This window comes from Schistocerca nitens, chromosome 10 (genome assembly GCF_023898315.1).
Source record: "Schistocerca nitens isolate TAMUIC-IGC-003100 chromosome 10, iqSchNite1.1, whole genome shotgun sequence".
Lineage (NCBI taxonomy): Eukaryota > Metazoa > Arthropoda > Insecta > Orthoptera > Acrididae > Schistocerca > Schistocerca nitens.
The window spans coordinates 152,846,280-152,865,719 of NC_064623.1; the positions used below are offsets into that span (position 1 = coordinate 152,846,280).

The 19,440-nt window shown below is 45.7% G+C and overlaps 1 protein-coding gene across 4 annotated transcripts in view; it reads left to right on the forward strand.

Annotated features, from left to right (window-relative positions):
• LOC126210322 (fasciclin-2) overlaps positions 1-19,440 on the forward strand; it is a 998,930-nt gene that overhangs the window by 255,026 nt on the left and 724,464 nt on the right. For all 4 annotated transcript variants that reach the window (XM_049939521.1, XM_049939522.1, XM_049939523.1 and 1 more), the window contains exon 2: positions 9,795-9,859. In XM_049939521.1, coding sequence (XP_049795478.1) covers positions 9,805-9,859 — 55 coding nt within the window. In that variant the 5' untranslated portion in view covers positions 9,795-9,804. The remainder of the gene's footprint in view (positions 1-9,794; positions 9,860-19,440) is intronic.

Genomic DNA, 19,440 nt, shown 5'->3' on the forward strand with positions numbered 1-19,440 from the left:
AGTTAGATATGCAATTTGCATCTTGGACTGTGGACTATTTTAGCCATTTACTAAGTAGAATTTTTGGTTGTGAAAGGCATATGTGACGAAGATATCCAGAAATAGTAAAATAAAGGTATTTTTGAGCCGGGATTTGAGCAGTTAAGTGATGCGAAAAAATGGTTCAAATGGCTCTGAGCACTATGGGACTTAACATCTATGGTCATCAGTCCCCTGGAACTTAGAACTACTTAAACCTAGCTAACCTAAGGACAGCACACAACACCCAGTCATCACGAGGCAGAGAAAATCCCTGACCCCGCCGGGAATCGAACCCGGGAACCCGGGCGCGGGAAGCTAAGTGATGCGGATACAGCCAACAGAAAGTGTTGGATAGAGCAAGAAAACCACGACGAGAGATGTGAACCACACCGAGGTACCGAAATGAGTTGATTTGTTGTTATACACTGTCCAGTCACGTGAATGCGACCACCCGTTAAAAGCCTGGATAACCACCTTGAGCAGCGCGGACGACTGCCAAGGCGTTGCAGTTAATTGCGTTTGGAATATAAACAGAGAGAGCGTATGCCGTGCGATGTGAAGAAGGTACTGAACAGCATATTTAGTACACAAAACAATGATCCCAGAATTTGACGTGAATGTTAGACAGTAAGTTACCTGTGCACTGGAGCATGTGATGAGAGCTCTAGGGAGGGAACTGAAAGATACGCGCGGATTCACTCCCCACACTGCTGTATGGCTGTACCTGCAGGACCAGTCGACTTACAAGAGACCATAGGTGCTGGGTAACGTACTCGAGCATCTGTGTTGCGACTGAGATTTGTTTCGGTTGAGATTCCGTGGCGCGAACAGCCCGATCGAGGTGGTCCCACAGACTGTCGGTGGGGTCTGAATCCTAGGAGTCTGGTGGCCAGGGGAGTACGACCAGCTCACCTCGGTGCTCTTGTAAGCACGCACGTACGCTGCGAGCTGCGTGACACGTTGCATTGTGCTGCTGATAGATGCCGTAGTGCCGAGGGAGAACAAACTGCGTGAAGGGGTGGACATTATCCCCGAGGATGGATGCATACTTGTTTTGGTACGGTGCGCTTTGCAGAATGACGAGATGACTCGGGGAGTACCCTCCGATTGTTACAGGGTGTTTGCTTTCGGACGATTCGCGCCGTACACGTCAACGGCCATCTGTTCGACGGAGCGTGAGATGTGATTAACCAGAAAACGCACTTGTCGCCGTTCTACGTCCCGTCTCCGATGAATAGCAGTCAGCGTGGTAGGATGAACCAGGTGCCTGTTGGGAACGCCCGCCGTACGCAGCAACGTTTTTACAACGTCATTGCGTTGTCACTGCCTCTCGGTTCGTCTGTGCGGTCAGCGACTCAGGAGCGGCACGTGAGTTGGCACGTGCACGTCTCGGCAGCCGTCGTTCAAGCCTATCATCTGTGGCCCGTGGCGCACCACAGTTGCCTCGGCTAGGACCATTTTGCCAGGCACGATATACCGGGTGATCAAAAAGTCAGTATAAATTTGAAATCTGAATGAATCACGGAATAATGTAGATAGAGAGTTACAAATTGACACACATGCTTGGAATGACATGGGGTTTTATTAGAACCAAAAAAATACAAAAGTTCAAAAAATGACCGGCAGATGGCGTTTCATCTGATCAGAATAGCAATAACTACCATAACAAAGTAAGACCAAGCAAAGATGATATTCTTTACAGGAAAGGCTCAATATGTCCACCATCATTCCTCAACAGCATTGTAAAGCATGTCCGGAGTTATGGTGAGGCATTGGCGTCGGATGTTGTCCTTCAGCATCCCTAGAGATGTCGGTCGATCACGATACACTTGCGACTTCAGGTAACCCCAAAGCCAATAATCGCACGGACTGAGGTCTGGGGACCTGGGAGACCAAGCATGACGAAAGTGGCGGCTGAGCACACAATCGTCACCAAATGACGCGCATCTATCGGACATTTTGTGAACTTTGTTTTTTTTGTTTGTTTTGTTTTAATAAAACATTCCAAGCATGTGTGTCAATTTTTACCTCTCTATCTACATTTATTTCGTGGTTTGTTAAGTTTTCAAATTTATATTGACTTTTTGATCACCTGGTACTTCAACCTTGGCGGCACGCGAACCTTGCCGTTTCGGAAATGCTTCTTATCCTTGGCCCGAATGAACATGCCCTTTCGGCCGTCAGAACAACGACTGCGCTCTTTTTTCCGCGTCCGCCCGACGCGCTTTGTATGTTTTCCACAACTAGTGCTACCACCTGCCGTCTGTGAGTGGAAGCTGCGCATTGACGCCGAACATAGGCGGTGGTCAGCGTTTAGTATGCACGGCAAAATTGGTTTGACTGTACCGACATTCTAACTTACCGCAAAATGCGACTCATCATCAGGAAATAAGTTAACTGAAACAGAAGAAGAAAAATTGGACGATTATTTCCCCAAAGTCAACTGAAAGCAAATGAAATAAAGACTGTTTTAAGTGTCCGTGTGTAAAATAACTTGTCAGTTCCCGCGAGCAACGTGTAGATAATACAGTGGTGTCTTAAATGTAACATGAAGCATGTTTTGTAAATAAAGTATAAACCGGTTATTGTTGAAAACGTCTGTATTGTTGATTATCCGCATTATCTCGGATAATCGGGAACTTGTCTGCCGCCGGTAGCCATTCATTTCCTTAATTAATTAATTTTCTAATTAGCCACTATTTGTCAACATATGGACATTGTAGACACTATTTATGCGGTAGTACAACAAAATGTATGTCAGCAAAGGTGGTAAGCCTGACATTGAAAAAAAAATTAAGTAATAAATAAAAATAAAAAGTTGAAAAAATAAAAAAAGCAAAAAAGGATGGGCAGAGCGTAAAAAAAGTTGGTAGAGCAGTTGGAAAAATAAAAGTGGTCATCGCGACAGAATGTCAATCCTAAGGGTTCGGGTTCCATTCCCGGCTGGGTTGGAGTTTTTCGCCGCTCAGGGACTGGTTGTTGTGTTGTCCTAATCATCATCCTTTCATATCCATCGACGCGCAAGTTGCCGAAGTGGCGTCAAATCGAAAGACTTGCACCCGACGAACGGTCTACCCGACGAGAGGCCCTAGTCACACGACATTTGTATTGTATCGGGAACTTGCGTTTTTAAAACGTCATTGTGACTCGGAAGTCGACAAACGGGTCTTTAAACTATCTGATCATCCGGCGTTTCTGTGATTTCTTATTCATCGCAAAGTTACATTACATGTGATAATGCTAGCTGAAAAAAAGTGCTTAGTTTACTGTTTAAATTTTCACTCTGCAGCAGATTTGTTATTTGGCACGTACAGAGACATCAAGATACAAAGGATAAGATAAAATGACATCGTAATTCCTTTGTGGATATTGTTTGACGTGTTTGTAACTATATATTCTATCGAGTAGATAAAATGTACATTTTGTTCAATATCTAGATAACACGTTTCTTTCAGTTTTCACCGGTGTGGAGAATTCACCATAACACATTTGCTAAGAATATCCATCACGAATTACGTTTGGGCCAAAAAATGACTCTATCATCAATGCTTGTCCCAACATTACGTCGCTATATTTCGATTTTTTCGTAAAAAGGCCATCAACAAGTGTCGGCGTGCGAACCATTCAACGAAACATCATCGATATGGGCTTTCAGGGCCGAAGGCGCATTCGTGTACTGCACGACACACCGTTGTGGCCACGCGGTTCTAGGCGCAGCAGTCCGGAACCGCGCGACAGCTACCGTCGCAGGTTCGAATCCTGCCTCGGTCATGGACATGTGTGATGTCGTTAGGTTAGGTTTAAGTAGTTCTGAGTTCTAGGGGACTGATGACCACAGAAGTTAAGTCCCATAGTGCTCAGAGGCATTTGAACCATTTTGCACGACACAAAGCTTTACGCCTCACCTGGGCCCGTTACACGGGACTGTTGATGACTGGAAACATGTTGCCTAGTCGCACGACTCTCGTTTGAAATTGTTTCGAGCTGATGGACGTGCACGGGTATGGAAACAACCTCATGAATCCATGGACCCTGCATGTCAGCAGGAGACTGTTCATGCTGGTGGAGGCTCTGCAATGGTGTGGGGCGTGTGGAGTTGGAGCGATATGTGATCCCTGATACGTCTAGATACGACTCTGACATGTGACACGTACGTAAGCATCCTGTCTGATCACCTGCATCCAGTCATGTCCATTATGCATTCCGACGGACTCGGGAAATTCCAGCAGGACAGTGCGACACCTCACACGTCCAGAATTGCTACAGAGTGGCTCCAGGAACAATTTGCGCACTCCCGTGCCTTCACGTTATTTGGCAGCTGTACCAGTTTCTGTGGCTCTTCAGTGTATGTCATTTATGTAGCGCACCAAAATTACCGAACTGTAGTTTTGGTAGAGTGCAAATGTAATCACCTCTCACAACACACGACCGAAATTTCGGCACCGACGTATATGAGAAAATACCCGGTCTGACACTCGAGACTCGGAGCGGTAATAAAAGACTGGGGGCGCTGCAATAGATTCATTTGCCACGAGTAATTGATTGAGGCAGTAAAGTGGATCGCGTAAACAGGTGTTAGTAGTAGTTGTTGGCGGGTGGTTGGCAGCACCGCGCGGGCCGTCCCCGGCGTGAGGAACAGGTTCCGCGCGCCCTGGCTCCCCGTCCTACCTGTTGCGCTCGTCGCCATTGTCCGTCACAACCCTTGCCTCGCTCCGCCCGCCCTTCGCAGGGCCGGAATTCAGCGTCCTCGAGACACACGGGCTGGGGAGAGTTAATACAGTGCCGCAGGGCGCGGCGATATATTACTGCATTATGCGCGCCCCCTGTCGCGCCCTTGTTTGTGGGGGTGGGACACGGCGCGACACTGCCGACCGTCTTGTAAGGGACTGCCTAGCACAGCACACCCGCTATTAAGTCTCCCCTCCGTCCATGTCATTACCAGCCACTGGCCCGCCGCCGGTGTCGCTGCAGCTGCGAGAGGATGGCTCTCCAATCTGCTCTGGAATGTCGAGGGAAGTGAGTGTTGTTCATCAGTCAGGGGCGAATAGGAGGAGATAAAGAATGGCCAACGGAGAGCCGTACGTTCGTCACGGGATCGTTTAGTCGCTTCAGGCGTCGGCACACGGGACGAGTTGGCTAACTAACGTTGATGTGGCGGTCAACGAGTTCTGTGACGTCACTTCCTGTTTCACGTTGAGGAGGGATTTAGTCACGTGAAACACAAAATACGTTCTGCTATTTTACCGGGACGCGTTACGTAAAGTAGAAAGAATAGGAAGCAAGAACGTCACAAGCAGGAACACTGAGGCCAGCAGAGAGCAAGACACCATATTCCATTTGTTGAGTTCAGTAGGTGCCTATCCATTTTCGGTTTCATGTAATACCGTACGCCTGCGAAAATATAAGCACCAGTACATTAAGTTTCTCGAGAACGTATCGTTACTGGTACGATTTATTCTATAAAACGAGAGGAAATGTGATACTGATGGTTAAAGAAATTTCGTATTTAATTATTTTCGATTAATAACTCGCACGTTAAGAGAGTGTCGTCTTAAGAGAAGAGTGTATTGAAGATTCGCGAAATTCGTGTCCTACTTGTAAGGATTGGTTATAATTAAATGTAAGTTAGAAACATTTCGTCAGTTAAATCTTATAGAAGACTATAAGATTGAAGTCGCCTTTTCACGAAACTGTAACCTAGTGTAGCGGTTAGAGCCGCCACATTCCGAACAAAATACCATACAATCGATGGGAAACAAGTATGCCCGTCACGCCTTCACGGGATTCACATTGCAGACGCTTCGTTGGTGTCGCGTTTGATATGTTGGACGCAGGCGAGCATCGCTTGGTTTGCGGATCGGCGATACGTGTCTGGTTCTCGGTGCGATAGATGCTGGCCCCAATTACCCGTACGACTCTCCATCAGATATCCGCTCGCCTACTGCCTGTGTATTTCTTACGCAGTTGGTGTGTCACTGCAATGAGTTGATCCATGCATTTTCCATTCTGGGTACTGCTTTTTCTCTGTTCATTGGACTGTTGTTCTCAGCGGCTAGCCGCTGTGGCCGAGCGGTTATAGGCGCTTCAGTCCGGAATCGCGCGACTGCTACGGTCGCAGGTTCGAATCCTGTCTCGGGCATGGATGTGTGTCATGTCCTTAGGTTAAGTTAGGTTTAAGTACGAGTAGTTCTCAGTTCTAGGGGACTGATAACCTCAGATGTTTAGTCCCATAGCGCTCAGAGCCATTTGAACCATTTTCTGAATAACGCCTCTTTGTAGTGTCTATTCTTGACGGAGTGCTGCACTGAGGAGAGGTATCGATATCGGTCGGTGAGGCCTGGCACGAAGTCAGCGTTACCAAACATCCCAAAGGTATTCTATAGGATCTAGGTCAGGACTCTCTGCAGGCCAGTCCATTACAGGGATGTCGTGTAAACACTCCACCACAGGCCGTGCATTATGAGCAGGTGCTCGATCGTGTTCAGAGATGCAGTGAGAAGCAAGGGTAAGGGTGGGCCAACACCTTATTGAATACCTCCGTATTTTGTTGATAGTACACTCGCTGGCAGATGACGTTCACAGGGCATTCGCCATACCCACCACCCTGCCATCGGATCGCCACATTTTTCTTTACCGTGATTCATCACTGCCCACAACGTTTTTCTACTGTTCAATCGTCCAATGTTTACGCTCCTTACTCCAAGCGAGCCGTCGTTTGGCATTTACCGGCGTGATCTGTGGCTCATGAGCAGCCGCTGGACCATGAAAACCAAGTTTTCTGACCTCCCGCCTAACTGGCATAGTACTTGCAGCGGATCCTGATGCAGTCTGGGATTCCTGTGCGATGGTCTGGATAGATGTCGGCCTGTTACACATTACGACCCTCTTCTACTGTCGCCGGTCTCTGTCAGTCAACAGACGAGGTCGGCCTGAACACTTTTGCGCTGTACGTGTCCCTTCACGTTTCCACGTCACTATCACATCGGAAACAGTGGACTTAGGGATGTTTAGGAGTGCGGAAATCTCGCGTACAGACGTATGACGCAAGTGACACCCAGTCACCTGACCACGTTCCAAGTCCGTGAGTTCCGTAGAGCGCCCCATTCTGCTCTCTCACAATGTCTCATGACTACCCAAGTCGCTGATATTGAGTACCTAGCAGTAGGCGACAGCACAATCCACCTAATATAAAAAACCGTATGTTTTTGTTGGTGTCCAAATACTTTTGGTCATATAGTGTATGTGGGAGAGGCTACATGCTTGTCCCGCTCCCTTGCCAACTGCCAATTCCTTTCACGCGAATCGGCGTTTATAGCTGCAGTCTGTTCTCTGTACAAATCGTACGTACCATTTGGGTTCCTGTATTTTGTCCGTGCTCCCTTCAAAATTGCAAAGAGTGTTTTTCAGTCAACCATGCCAAAAGCTTTCTCCAAATCTGCAAATGCTATAAATGAAGGTTTCTTTCTTTAAGCCTACCTCGTAAGTCGAATTGTCAGCATGGCCTCGCAGTTCCTACATTCCTTTGGAACCTACTCAGGAGGTCGGCTTCTAACAGTTTTTCCCGTAAATAATTCGTGCCAATATTTTGGAACCGTGATTTATCAAACTGATGTTTCGGTGGTATTCAAACATATCAGCACCTAGTTATTTGTGAGCTTATTGGTAGATGAGGTGCTCCTGAAAACAGCAGTAGAGAGTTATGTCTCGCACGGTGAACAAGAATCGTAAAACCTCGACCTAGAAATTATTTCTTGCTCTAAACAAATAATAATGAAAATTCAAATAAAGAATGTCCATTTCTTACCGTGTGTTGGTGAAGTTTGACGCTTTTGATTGAAATTTATCATAATTAGAGATGGGAGGGAGGGATGTGTATTTGTTTCGAAGAGACATTTAATAGCCAAGATCTTGTTCAGTACTGTTTATTCCTGGTGACCGATTCTAAAAGTTAATACTGTCATCTTCTGATCTGTAACGTGATGCATTTACATTGAATATATATATAAAATTATTATTTATATATTTGCCATCAGAAATGATGAATTGGAAATTCTGCCGGCCGCGGTGGTCTAGCGGTTCTAGGCGCTCAGTTCGGAACCGCGCGACTGCTACGGTCGCAGGTTCGAATCGTGCCTCGGGCATGGATGTGTGTGATGTCCTTAGGTTAGTTAGGTTTAAGTAGTTCTAAGTTCTAGGGGACTGATGACCACAGATGTTAAGTCCCATAGTGCTCAGAGCCATTTGAACCATTTGAATTGGAAATTCTGTTTGTTCATACATTAAAATATTCTTGTTATACCTCCTGTTCCATTATGACTGTGTCACACATGTCATATTGGCATTATAGTGGATAGTATGTAGCGCATTCCACAAATATTTGTTGAAAACAAAAACAATTTTGTACGAATTAAAAACAATACAATTAAAAAGCACCTTTTGTAACTAGGAATGAGCACGCACGTAACATTCCATTGATGCTTGTTAAATGATGAGTTGCGTAACAGTTGTGCATATGTCTACATTTACATGACGAGGTAAATATGTAGTGTTGGCAGAAGAGCCAACGCCGTGTTACTAGAGGAGGCCGAAATGCCCGCGTTTTAGCTCACGCAGGCTGGCGTGAGGAGGGAAGAACTATACTGACGTGAGGTCTGGAACATGACAAGTAATGAGTATTCAGAAAGCGGACGTAATTAGTTTCGTACTTAACTTTAATCCGTTAATGATGAACGTCGCTCTTGACGGTACATGATTCACAATATTATCAGGAATTATAGTAACTGAATATGGCGCCTTGGTAGGTCGTAGCAAATGACGGAGCTGAAGGCTATGCTAAACTGTCGTCTCTGCAAATGAGAGTGTATGTAGACAGTGAACCATCGCTAGCAAAGTCGGCTGTACAACTGGGGCGAGTGCTAGGGAGTCCCTCTAGACTAGACCTGCCGTGTGGAGGCGCTCGGTCTGCAATCACTGATAGTGGCGACACGCGGATCCGACGTATACTAACGGACCGCGGTCGATTTAAAGTGTGGTGTCTGGTAGTGACACCACAAAATACATAATGGATCCACATTCTTTGATGCACACATTTCAACTACGTGATAGTAAGCGACAGATAGGGCATGCAATTAGACATTTAACGAGCATCCGTGAAATGTTGCGTGTATAGACATCGGTAGCTCCACAACATGCTTTGTAACTGGATTGTTTTAATTTCTTACAAACCTGTTTTTATTTTTAACAAACCTTTGTTTACTGTGCTACATACTGACCGCCATAATGTCAACATGGCATGTTTGATACAGTTGTAACGGAGCGGGAGGTATAGAAAAGGAATTTTTCAAGGTATGAAAATGTAGAATTTCCATTCCTTGATTTGTAATGGTAAATGTAAATAATGATTGTACATGTACTCAATGTAAATGCATCGCATTACAGATCTCAAGGTGAAAGTCTTTACTTTTGTAATCGGTCGTGAGGAGTAAGCAATATTGAATGCGATCTTTGCTACTAAAATTCTCTTTTCACAGTTTTCGTAATGTGGCTCTAGAACGGGAGATGGGAGATGTGTCGCTATAGACGCCTCTGCCAACCCGTGTTCAGGCTGAGCACTAAAAGAAGCAGTTGCCAGGCACTGTTGCGAGCAGCCTTTTTATTGAAGACGCTCTTCCTTCGCTCCAGCTCGCTGGGCGTGTCTTGCAGAACGACACGTGCATCTCGTTACTGTGCGCTGACACTTGTGATGTGCTGACCGGAGCTCCTGTCTGTTGCAGGTGGGAAGAGATGAGGACCGTGGCGTGTGCCGTGCTGCTCGCCTGCTTCTTGGGCTGTCTGGCAGGTGAGTCTGAACCCCAACATTTTACTGTTTATTTCTTTTGTTTCCTTCCCGTGGACCATCCTTTTCACACAACTTGCCATTGTAGTGATGCAGGCTGCAGGGTGAGGCAGCTGCTCCTACCAATAGGTTTTATGCAATCCACAGCACCTTGTGCAAACTAATAGTCTTACAGAAAAAAAATGAAGAGGATTTTCTTTTTTAGGAAATTTAGTGGGACGAATTTTAGCTGTTGGCCATGGTTTATGAATTATTCAAGAAAAACGCGTTTGAAGGTCACTTCTGTACATTTTTTTTAATTATTGTAAAACTACGGCCTCTAACGTATCCTGCTACAAAATTTAATTATATCAAGTTTCTTACAAATGGTCGGTCCTCTCTGTTTTTTTCTGTAGAACTAATAGTTTGTGTTTAGCGAGCGAGATAATATGAAGTGGTTGGTGGTATTTGAAGGCTTTGCACGTTGCATAACACCCAGCACGAGTGGCAGCCGAATCACCCGTTATATTGTTCTTACGTTGACACTCTTCTACATACTGATGGCGATACGAAACGGCGTAAACACATCTGAAATAAAACTAAAAGAATGAAACAACTTACTTGACCATAGTTAGAAATAAAAAATCAACAGCTCTTTTCTGGTCTCTGTGGCGCTGATGCAACAAAAAAATAAAATAGTAATAAAACACTTTTGTAGTTTTATATTAAATAGTTCCATATCGTGGAGGCACGAAGAATCCCCATATCGTGGAGGTACGAAAAATCCCTTGAGGTCAACCAAACGTGCTGCATTCACAGTTCGGTCCTTACACTGAACATAATCTGTGGAGCAGTGTTTGACTCTTACCCATTTATCCAAAGAAGAGCAACACGTTCGTTACAGGTTTATTTTGTAAGCGCCAAAGCGTCACATACATGTTTAGCCAACTCCCTTCAACCAATCAGTACATTACGTCCTCCGTATCCCACGAAAAGACAATGAAGATTGCAGCTCGCACACAGGCTTAGCAAGAATCGTTCTTTCCGCAGATCATTCGCGAGAGGAACAGCAAAGGGACAAGGTACCGCCCACCGCACACTATCAGATAGCTTGTGGAGTGCAGATGGAGTTATTCAGATTTTATCTCTATTCCGTGAAAGAGTATAAATGTGTCATCGACAAACCTGATGCAGCAAATAATTAAATAAGCGTTGTATCTGCGGATTACTTATGCAATAACTTTTTTTCAAAATTTACTAGCTTTCCGCACGTGCCTACAGCCATCTGAGCTGTCAAATGTCAGTTACGACGATACGAACGTAATGACAACGCAGCGGAGAAAATCTCTGACCCGGCTGGGATCGAAGCCAGGCCCGTTCAGTTAACAATCCTCGGCGCTGACTGCACGGCCTGTAAAATAAAGACAAGCAGCTAAGTAATGCGGGTGTGAACACCTTAGGAAACAATCGAGGGTTCAACAAAACTCGGGGAGGTTTTGGTTTTTCACACGTCGTGTTCGCTGCACGCCGCAACCAGTTTTCGGGATACAAATTTAGATGTCGGTGTTTTCGCTTGCAAAATGGCTTTTAGCACTATGGGACTTAAAATTCTGAGGTCATCAGTCCCCTGGAACTTAGTACTACTTAAAGCTAACTAACATAAGGACATCACACACATCCATGCCCGAGGCAGGATTCGGACCTGCGACCGTAGCGGTCGCGCAGTTCCAAGCTGTAGTGCCTAGAACCTCTCGGCCACCCTGGCCGGCTTTTCGCTTGCAACCGCATCGTGGGCTGGGTTGTTTTGGGGAAGAAACCAAACTGCGAGGTCATCGGTGTCATCGGATTAGGGAAGGACGGGGGTCGGCCGTGCCCTTTCAAAGGAACCATCCCGGCATTTGCCTGGAGCGATTTAGGGAAATCACGGAAAACCTAAATCAGGATGGCCGGACGAGGGATTGAACCGTCGTACTCCCGAATGCGAGTCCAGTGTGCTAACCACTGCGCCACCTCGCTCGGTCAACCGCATCGTGACTAATTCTCTTGCACGGTATGGTATCTGGTCTTAACGGCAGTCTGGCTGCTCAGTTCCTGCGTTACGTTGTTTTTCAGTTGATATCCTCGCTCTCGAGGTTTGAAAGTCGTCCTTTTGGCTCATCTCGCAGAGTTTTTAGTTTGAGGACAACGCGGGACGAGCCACTAATGGCAGACGAATAAATTTGGCAAATTACATTCAAGGAGGCAAGGGGAAGGAGGGGTCTGGAGGGAACAGGAAGAGTTTTTGCATGTAAATAGAGTTATAAAAATGTTAATCTCCTTGTAGAAACATCTTTTGTGTAAGCGGGAATTTCAGCGGTCGTCTCCATGTTAACTTTAAGGGCCGCATGTTTTGAAAACAATACTGTCTGCCATTAATATCCGTGCAGAAACTGCTTGTCACAGAAGAGAAAAAGAGGCGAGATTTTGAAATTTACTGAGTTTAACGCCAAGTTAGAGGCTTATTCGATTATCTCAGTTTATTCATTCAGGCAGGATTTGTGGGGAGGAGGAGCGGTCAGGCAGGCTCGACTCGCATTCGGGGGATGGCGGGTTCAGGTCCCCGTGCGCCCATCCAGATTTGGTTTTTCTGAGGTTTTACCGAACGAACAACTTTCATGCAAACGCCGAGATATTTCCCTGGAGAAGGATGCGGTCGATTTTGTTCCCTGTGCGTCTTTATTCGGTCCCTAATGACAGTAAGTTACACGCTAAGCACATTTCCTTCTAGTGTGTAATACTTCTATGATGTTGGCGCTGTTGTATAAGGGGCGGTCAAATGAAAACAGCACAGGTGCAAAAATGTAAGTAAACTATTTATAACTTCAAAAGTAATCGCTACAATTTATACTACTACGACAAAAGACGGCCAACGCCTTCAGGCAAAAATGCGGTGGGATACGGAACCACGATTGTACTAAGGAGTAAACATATTCGTCCGGAGCAAATCGACTTTCACGAATGCCTTTCTTCGTGCCTCTAAAAATACGGAAGTTAGATGGGGAGAGAATGGGACACCTGTGTGGGAGATGTGTCAGGGCTGTCCAACGAACCTCCGCAGCATAGTCGATACTACCTTGGCAGTACGTGGGCGGGCATTAAGCTGCAACGACATTGTGGCGTCCGTCAACATTCCAGGGCGTTTGGACGTTGTGGCGCACTTCAGTTTTTGCAAAGTGTCGACGTACCGCTGTAGGTTAACTATTAACTATGGGACTTAACACCTGAGGTCATCAGTCCCCTAGAACTTAGAACTACTTAAACCTAACTTACCTAAGGACATCACACACATCCATGCCCGAGGCAGGATTCGAACCAGCGACCGTAGCGGTCGCGCGGTACCAGACTGAAGCGCCTAGAACCGCTCGGCCACAGCGGCCGGCGCAATTTCGTAAGTATTTTAAAGTTAAAGGCGTTACAATGTTCTCTAAAGTAGGCCTATTTTACATAGAATAATGATAATTTGAAGGTTAATGGCGTAGTATTGAGTGTAATTACAGTTTCAAACAGATGATACATTGAGACTAGAGAACGACCACAGTTTACAATAAGTTTAAAAGTTATTACGTTTTTCCGAACTGTGTATCGGGTTCTACAGTAAACTTGGACAAGTGGATGGTATACAGTGTGCTCTCTTACAGTACATTTATGCACTACCGGCTTCGATAATGGACCATTTTCACGTACTTTCTTATGTCGCAGTTCTCACCAAATGGTCGGTTTGCTTTTATCACCTGACACTATAATAGCATCATGTGACCTACATGATATTGTGCATTCGTATATATATTTTCATATGTGGTAGTTGTCACCAGTATTTTATCTTGAGACATTATGACAGTATCACGTGATTACTATATTGTAATATTGTACGACATAGTATCATATACAACTGTATTTTTTTTCCTGTAATTTGAGTGCTTGTGTGTATCTCACTGTGACTGTACTACAGTGTACGTATTCTTTGTGTGGTGTATGTACTGTAAGACCTTCGGTACACACACACCATCACATTATTTGACTTGTCGCTCCAACGAAGTAGGCGAGTGTCAGCAATATGTCTCGTGGTCTTATCGTGGCGTGTTCATCTTCTGCCGTTAGGTCAGACGATAGAAATGCCGGCCGGCCGAAGTGGCCGTGCGGTTAAAGGCGCTGCAGTCTGGAACCGCAAGACCGCTACGGTCGCAGGTTCGAATCCTGCCTCGGGCATGGATGTTTGTGATGTCCTTAGGTTAGTTAGGTTTAACTAGTTCTAAGTTCTAGGGGACTTATGACCTCAGATGTTAAGTCCCATAGTGCTCAGAGCCATTTGAACCATTTTTGATAGAAATGCCACTTGCACGCTTAGAGTAGCAGATTGACGGTGACCAACTTTAAACAGAACTTGATTAGTTTTCACAGACATTTATTAAAATAATAACAAATATAGAATTACTTAACTTGATTCTGGATGCTATTTACAATTGACAATCTGAAGTTCCTTTGGTCTTGGTACGTTAATCTTATTCTCACATATCTCTGATACTTGACAAAGTGTCTACACATTTATCTTCATGGCTATGTACAGGAATATGGTAATCTTATTAGGCGCAGACTGAAACTTGACTACAGACTAATGTAGACTGGTACAGACAAATGCAGACTGACTAATCGGAGGTGTGTACACTCGTTATAATACCTCGCGCGTTCAGGTATCACTGCGCGAGTGTGATCCGCGAGGAGAAAAGGTTCTACGTTAGCAGCAATCTCATTGGCTGCGTTACATATTAATACGCGGATCGGCGGAAACAGAATTTGGTCCGTCTCTATGACAGCGCCATCTCGCAGTGAGGAGACGAACGAGCGCTGCGCCTGCGCTGTTGTGCTTAGCGGGGCGCGCTCTAGTGGGAAAGTTGTGTACGCGCTGACTACGCGGAACTATGTACACATCAGTTTGTAACTTGTTCTTTGACCTACGATGTTTGACTTTAGCTTGTAGCTTCTTTGATGAACCCATGCGCGTTAGCGCACTGGGGCTTGCTGTGCCCGAGTAGTGGTGCTGTGCACTTTCTGGTCTACAGATTTTCATGTTTGCAACGTTGTCTTCTGCTTGCTTAAACCTGTATTACGGTGTTAAGTATCAATTTTCTTATGTTTTCAGGTCGGCAATGGCTTATTCTTTCCTGATGAAATAGGATGTATGTCGTGTGAAGTTGTTACAATTGATATTTCTCGAAAGTACTCTTCATTATTCCGACTAACATCTCTCATGAAAATGTAATGCGTTTTGAGACTCACAGCGCAGTGTGTATCTTGCATTTCTCCAAGCACATGGACGCTGTTGCCTGAAAAACAAAAAATAAAAAAAATGCTCTGTACTGAAGTTGGTTTCATTACAAGTCTTGCTCGGGTAACTTAGTCGATAGAGCACTTGCTTGCGAAAGGCAAAGGTCCGGGGGCCGAGTGTGCTCCTTGAATATTCCAGGAAGTTTCATATCAGCTAACACGGAAATTCATTCTGGAATCTATATAGTTGTTGAGAAAGCCGCGCGGGATTAGCCGAGCGGTCTAGGGCGCTGCAGTCATGGACTGTGCGGCTGATCCCGGCGGAGGTTCGAGTCCTCCCTCGGGCATGGGTGTGTGTGTGTTTGCCCTTAGGATAATGTAGGTTAAATAGTGTGTAAGCTTAGGGACTGATGACCTTAGCAGTTGAGTCCCATAAGATTTCACACACATTTGAACATTTAATTTAATTATATTTTTGAGAGAAAATTGTTGAACTTTTTTTCTGTATTCTGTGCATTAGCTGTAGCCGTTTTGTTGGAATGTTTAGCTGCCTCAACAAATGTAAGCGAATTTAGTGCCAGTCGCTGTGCTTTTATGGAGTGAGACGTAGCGCAAAATTGTTTCCCCGCTACGTCCATGTCGTACTGAGAGGAAGTGGGCTACCGCTTGTCCGGAGTCGCCGGATCGCCCTCGGAAGAGGTCGGCAGCGGGAGACGTGCGGGCCCCGGGGTGTGATGCTGGCGCCACGGCAGGTGTGCCGGTGGAGGCGTGTGTGTGTGCTTGCGTGCCCCACCCCCACCGCCACCCACAGCCCCCGTGTCACGGCAGGCGCCGCTGTCGTCGCCCTGGTCGATACGGACTCCCGCGGGACAGCGCGACACCCGACACCGCTGCGGCACCCGGCTGGTTAGCTCAGCTCAGCTCAGCCGCCGCCTCATTTGCAGTATACCGCCGTTAATGGACGCATCGCCTCGCCGCGCCGCCCTGCTCTCAGCAGACTCGCCCATCCCGGCGAGGCAGCACGTGCTAGTTCACAGTTAACAACGGCGCCCCGCCGACTCCAGGGCTGCGGCAGTAACAGGCGAGCCTTGTGAGACAACGATAGGCCCCCGTATTCCGCACATCTCCAAATTCTAAACTGACTCCTCGTTCGACGTCTTTGTCTACACTTCGATACCCGCCCAACGGTTGTAAAGGTACAGATATCGGCCTGTACTTGAAGTATCGACCATATTACGAGCGGCGTTTGAAAAGTCCGTGCACAAATAAAAACTACTTACGTGTTTGGGGTAAACCTATTTTTAGTTTTCGACATGGTCTCCTTGTGGACTTACCCACTTCATCCAACGCTGTTCTAATTTTTTGATCCCTTCCGAATAATAGGAATTGTGCAAGTCTGCAAAATAGCTTTTAGTTGCTGCAATCACCTCCTCGTTTGAATAAAATCTTTGTCCCGCCAGCCATGTTTTCAAATTGGGGAACAAATAGTAGTCCGCAGCTCGTGGTCGTGCGGTAGCGTTCTCGCTTCCCACGCCCGGGTTTTCGGGTTCGATTCCTGGCGGGGTCAGGGATTTTCTCTGCCTCGTGATTACTGGGTGTTGTGTGCTGTCCTTAGGTTAGTTAGGTTTAAGTAGTTCTAAGTTCTAGGGGACTGATGACCATAGATGTTAAGTCCCATAGTGCTCAGAGCCATTTGAACCATTTTTTGAACAAATAGTAGTCGGAGGGAGCCAAGTCTGGAGAATAGGAGGGGATGTGAAACGAGTTGGAATCCTATTTCCATTAATTTTGCGACCGTAACTGCTGAGGTGTGTGCTGGTGCATTGTCGTTATGGAAAAGGACTTTTTTGCTGTCAAATCGCCGACGTTTTTCATGCAGCTCGGTTTTCAAACGGTCCAATAACGATGAACAATATTCACCTGTAACAGCTTTACCCTTTTCCAGATAGTCGATGAAGATTATACCTTGCGAATCCCAAAAGACACACGATTCCGGTTTTGGTCAAGCGTGAGCTGTGGTGTCACCGCCAGACACCACACTTGTTAGGTGGTAGCCTTTAAATCGGCCGCGGTCCATTAGTATACGTCGGACCCACGTGTCGCCACTGTCAGTGATCGCAGACCGAGCGCCGCCACACGGCAGGTCTAGAGAGACTTACTAGCACTCGCCCCAGTTGTACAGCGGACGTTCATAGCAGTGGTTCACTGACAAATTACGCTCTCATTTCCCGAGACGATAGTTAGCATAGCCTTCAGCTACGTCATTTGCTACGACCTAGCAAGGCTCCGTATTCAATTGATATTTATTATATAAAACATGTACCGTCAAGAGCAATGTACACCAATTATGGATTAAAGTTAAGTATTACATCATCTACGTACTTTATTTCCAATTCTCAAGACATTGTCCTGTTCCAGACCTCACGCCAGTCTGCGTGTAATTAAACGCGTGCATTTCGGCCTCCTCTAGCATCACGGTGTTGGCTCTTCTGCCAACACTTCATGAGCAATCGCGGAACCCGTCTTGCGGATAGCTTTCTCATGTCCAAATGCTCATGCAAAATATTATGCACCCGTTGATTCGAGATGCCCACAGCACTAGCAATCTCATGCACCTTAACTCTTCTGTCATCCATCACCATATCATGGATTTTATGATTTCTTGGGTCGTAACCTCCACAGAGCGACCAGAACGTTCAGCATCACTTCTGCCCATATGGCCACTCCGAAAATTTTGAAACCACTTATAAACTGTTCTAATCGAAGGTGCAGAGTCACTGTAATATTTATCAAGCTTTTCTTTAGTCTCCTGAGGCATTTTGCCTTTCATAAAGTTACGTTTAATCACCACACGAAATTCTTTTTCGTCCATTTTTTGACAGTCACTCGACTTCCTTGATTCGCACGAACGCCAAACACAAAGAAATAGACCAATATGGCTGAAACTTGGTCTGCGTTCTTTCCAAAGATGCTACTAACTAAACATGACCTTGATAACGCGCCGCTGGTGCCATCTCTCGGACTTTGCACGGAGTTTCCAAACGCCCCTCGTATTTTAGATGTCGGGCAACCGCAGCCAAAATTCCACATGGTGAATATAATTTTCCGCACAGGCTGTTAGAATACTTTTATTAAAAAGACTGTACCGGTTTCGCATCGTAGAGATGCAGCTCCAGGTGATAGCTTTTTTTATAAACAGTCACGGCGCGGAAAAATAACTGCTTAGAGACAGCCGGTTTTAATGTGCTATCCGTTTTTATCTTGACGACGAACTATCGGACTTGACTGTAAACAATTATTTTCCTGCCCCATGACTGTTAATAAAATCCTACCACCTGAATATGCATCTGTACTAATGCGAAACCGGTAGTAATTTTTATAAAGAAGTGTTGTAACAGCCATTACTCTCTTCCGCTGTAGCGCAGCGTCATCGTTGACGGGAACTCACCCATCTTTCTAGAAGCGACAGGTTGGCGCGTGAAGATCTTTGAAGGAGTGAGCCAGTCGAGCTTCAGCGAGCTTGCAGGGCGGTTCGCGGGACCTCGTACTCCGCGCGAATATTTTCACTAGAGCTGGACCATTCTTGCAGATCAGGTGCCGAATGTATAAAAGTGAGATATTTTGTGAAAACAATGCTGAAAGTCTCACCAGAGTTAAAACGAGACTAAAGCGTATATGTGTGTGCGAGAAAAGTAAAAGTTTTGAAGCGCAGATTTTAATTTCGTATCCGGGGATTTATTACGTGATGAAAAGGTGATCGTACAGTAATGAATCACCAATAGTGAACTCATACAAGCTCGTGATAAATGAGTGAGTACAATTGTATGGTGAATGGAATCAGAACAGGTAGGAACGTGTTACATGAATTTAAAGTGAAATAAAATTAAGTGTGCCGTACATAAGTGTTCACACATTAGAACTTGTTCATTTTTAATAGAATGTTTTGGAAAGGACAGAATTTTAGAACATTGTGGGAGACACTTGACGTTCGCATACACTGCAAGACATTTTCGCGAGCATCTCCGAGACGCTTCCGCGTCTGCTAAATGCATCTCTAATCTTGTCTTTGTGCTCCTTACGCGAAATATTCTTTGGCGGCAGTGGAATCGTTCTGCAGTCAGCCTCAGATGCCGGTCCTCTAAATTTCCTCAATAGCGTTCATCGAAAAGAATGTCGTCTTCTGTCCAGTGATTCCTGTTAGCATTCCCGAAGCATCTCCGTAATACTTACGTGTTGTTCTAACCGGTAATAAATCTAGCACCCTGCCTCTGAATTGCTTCGATGTCTTGCTTGAATCCGACTTG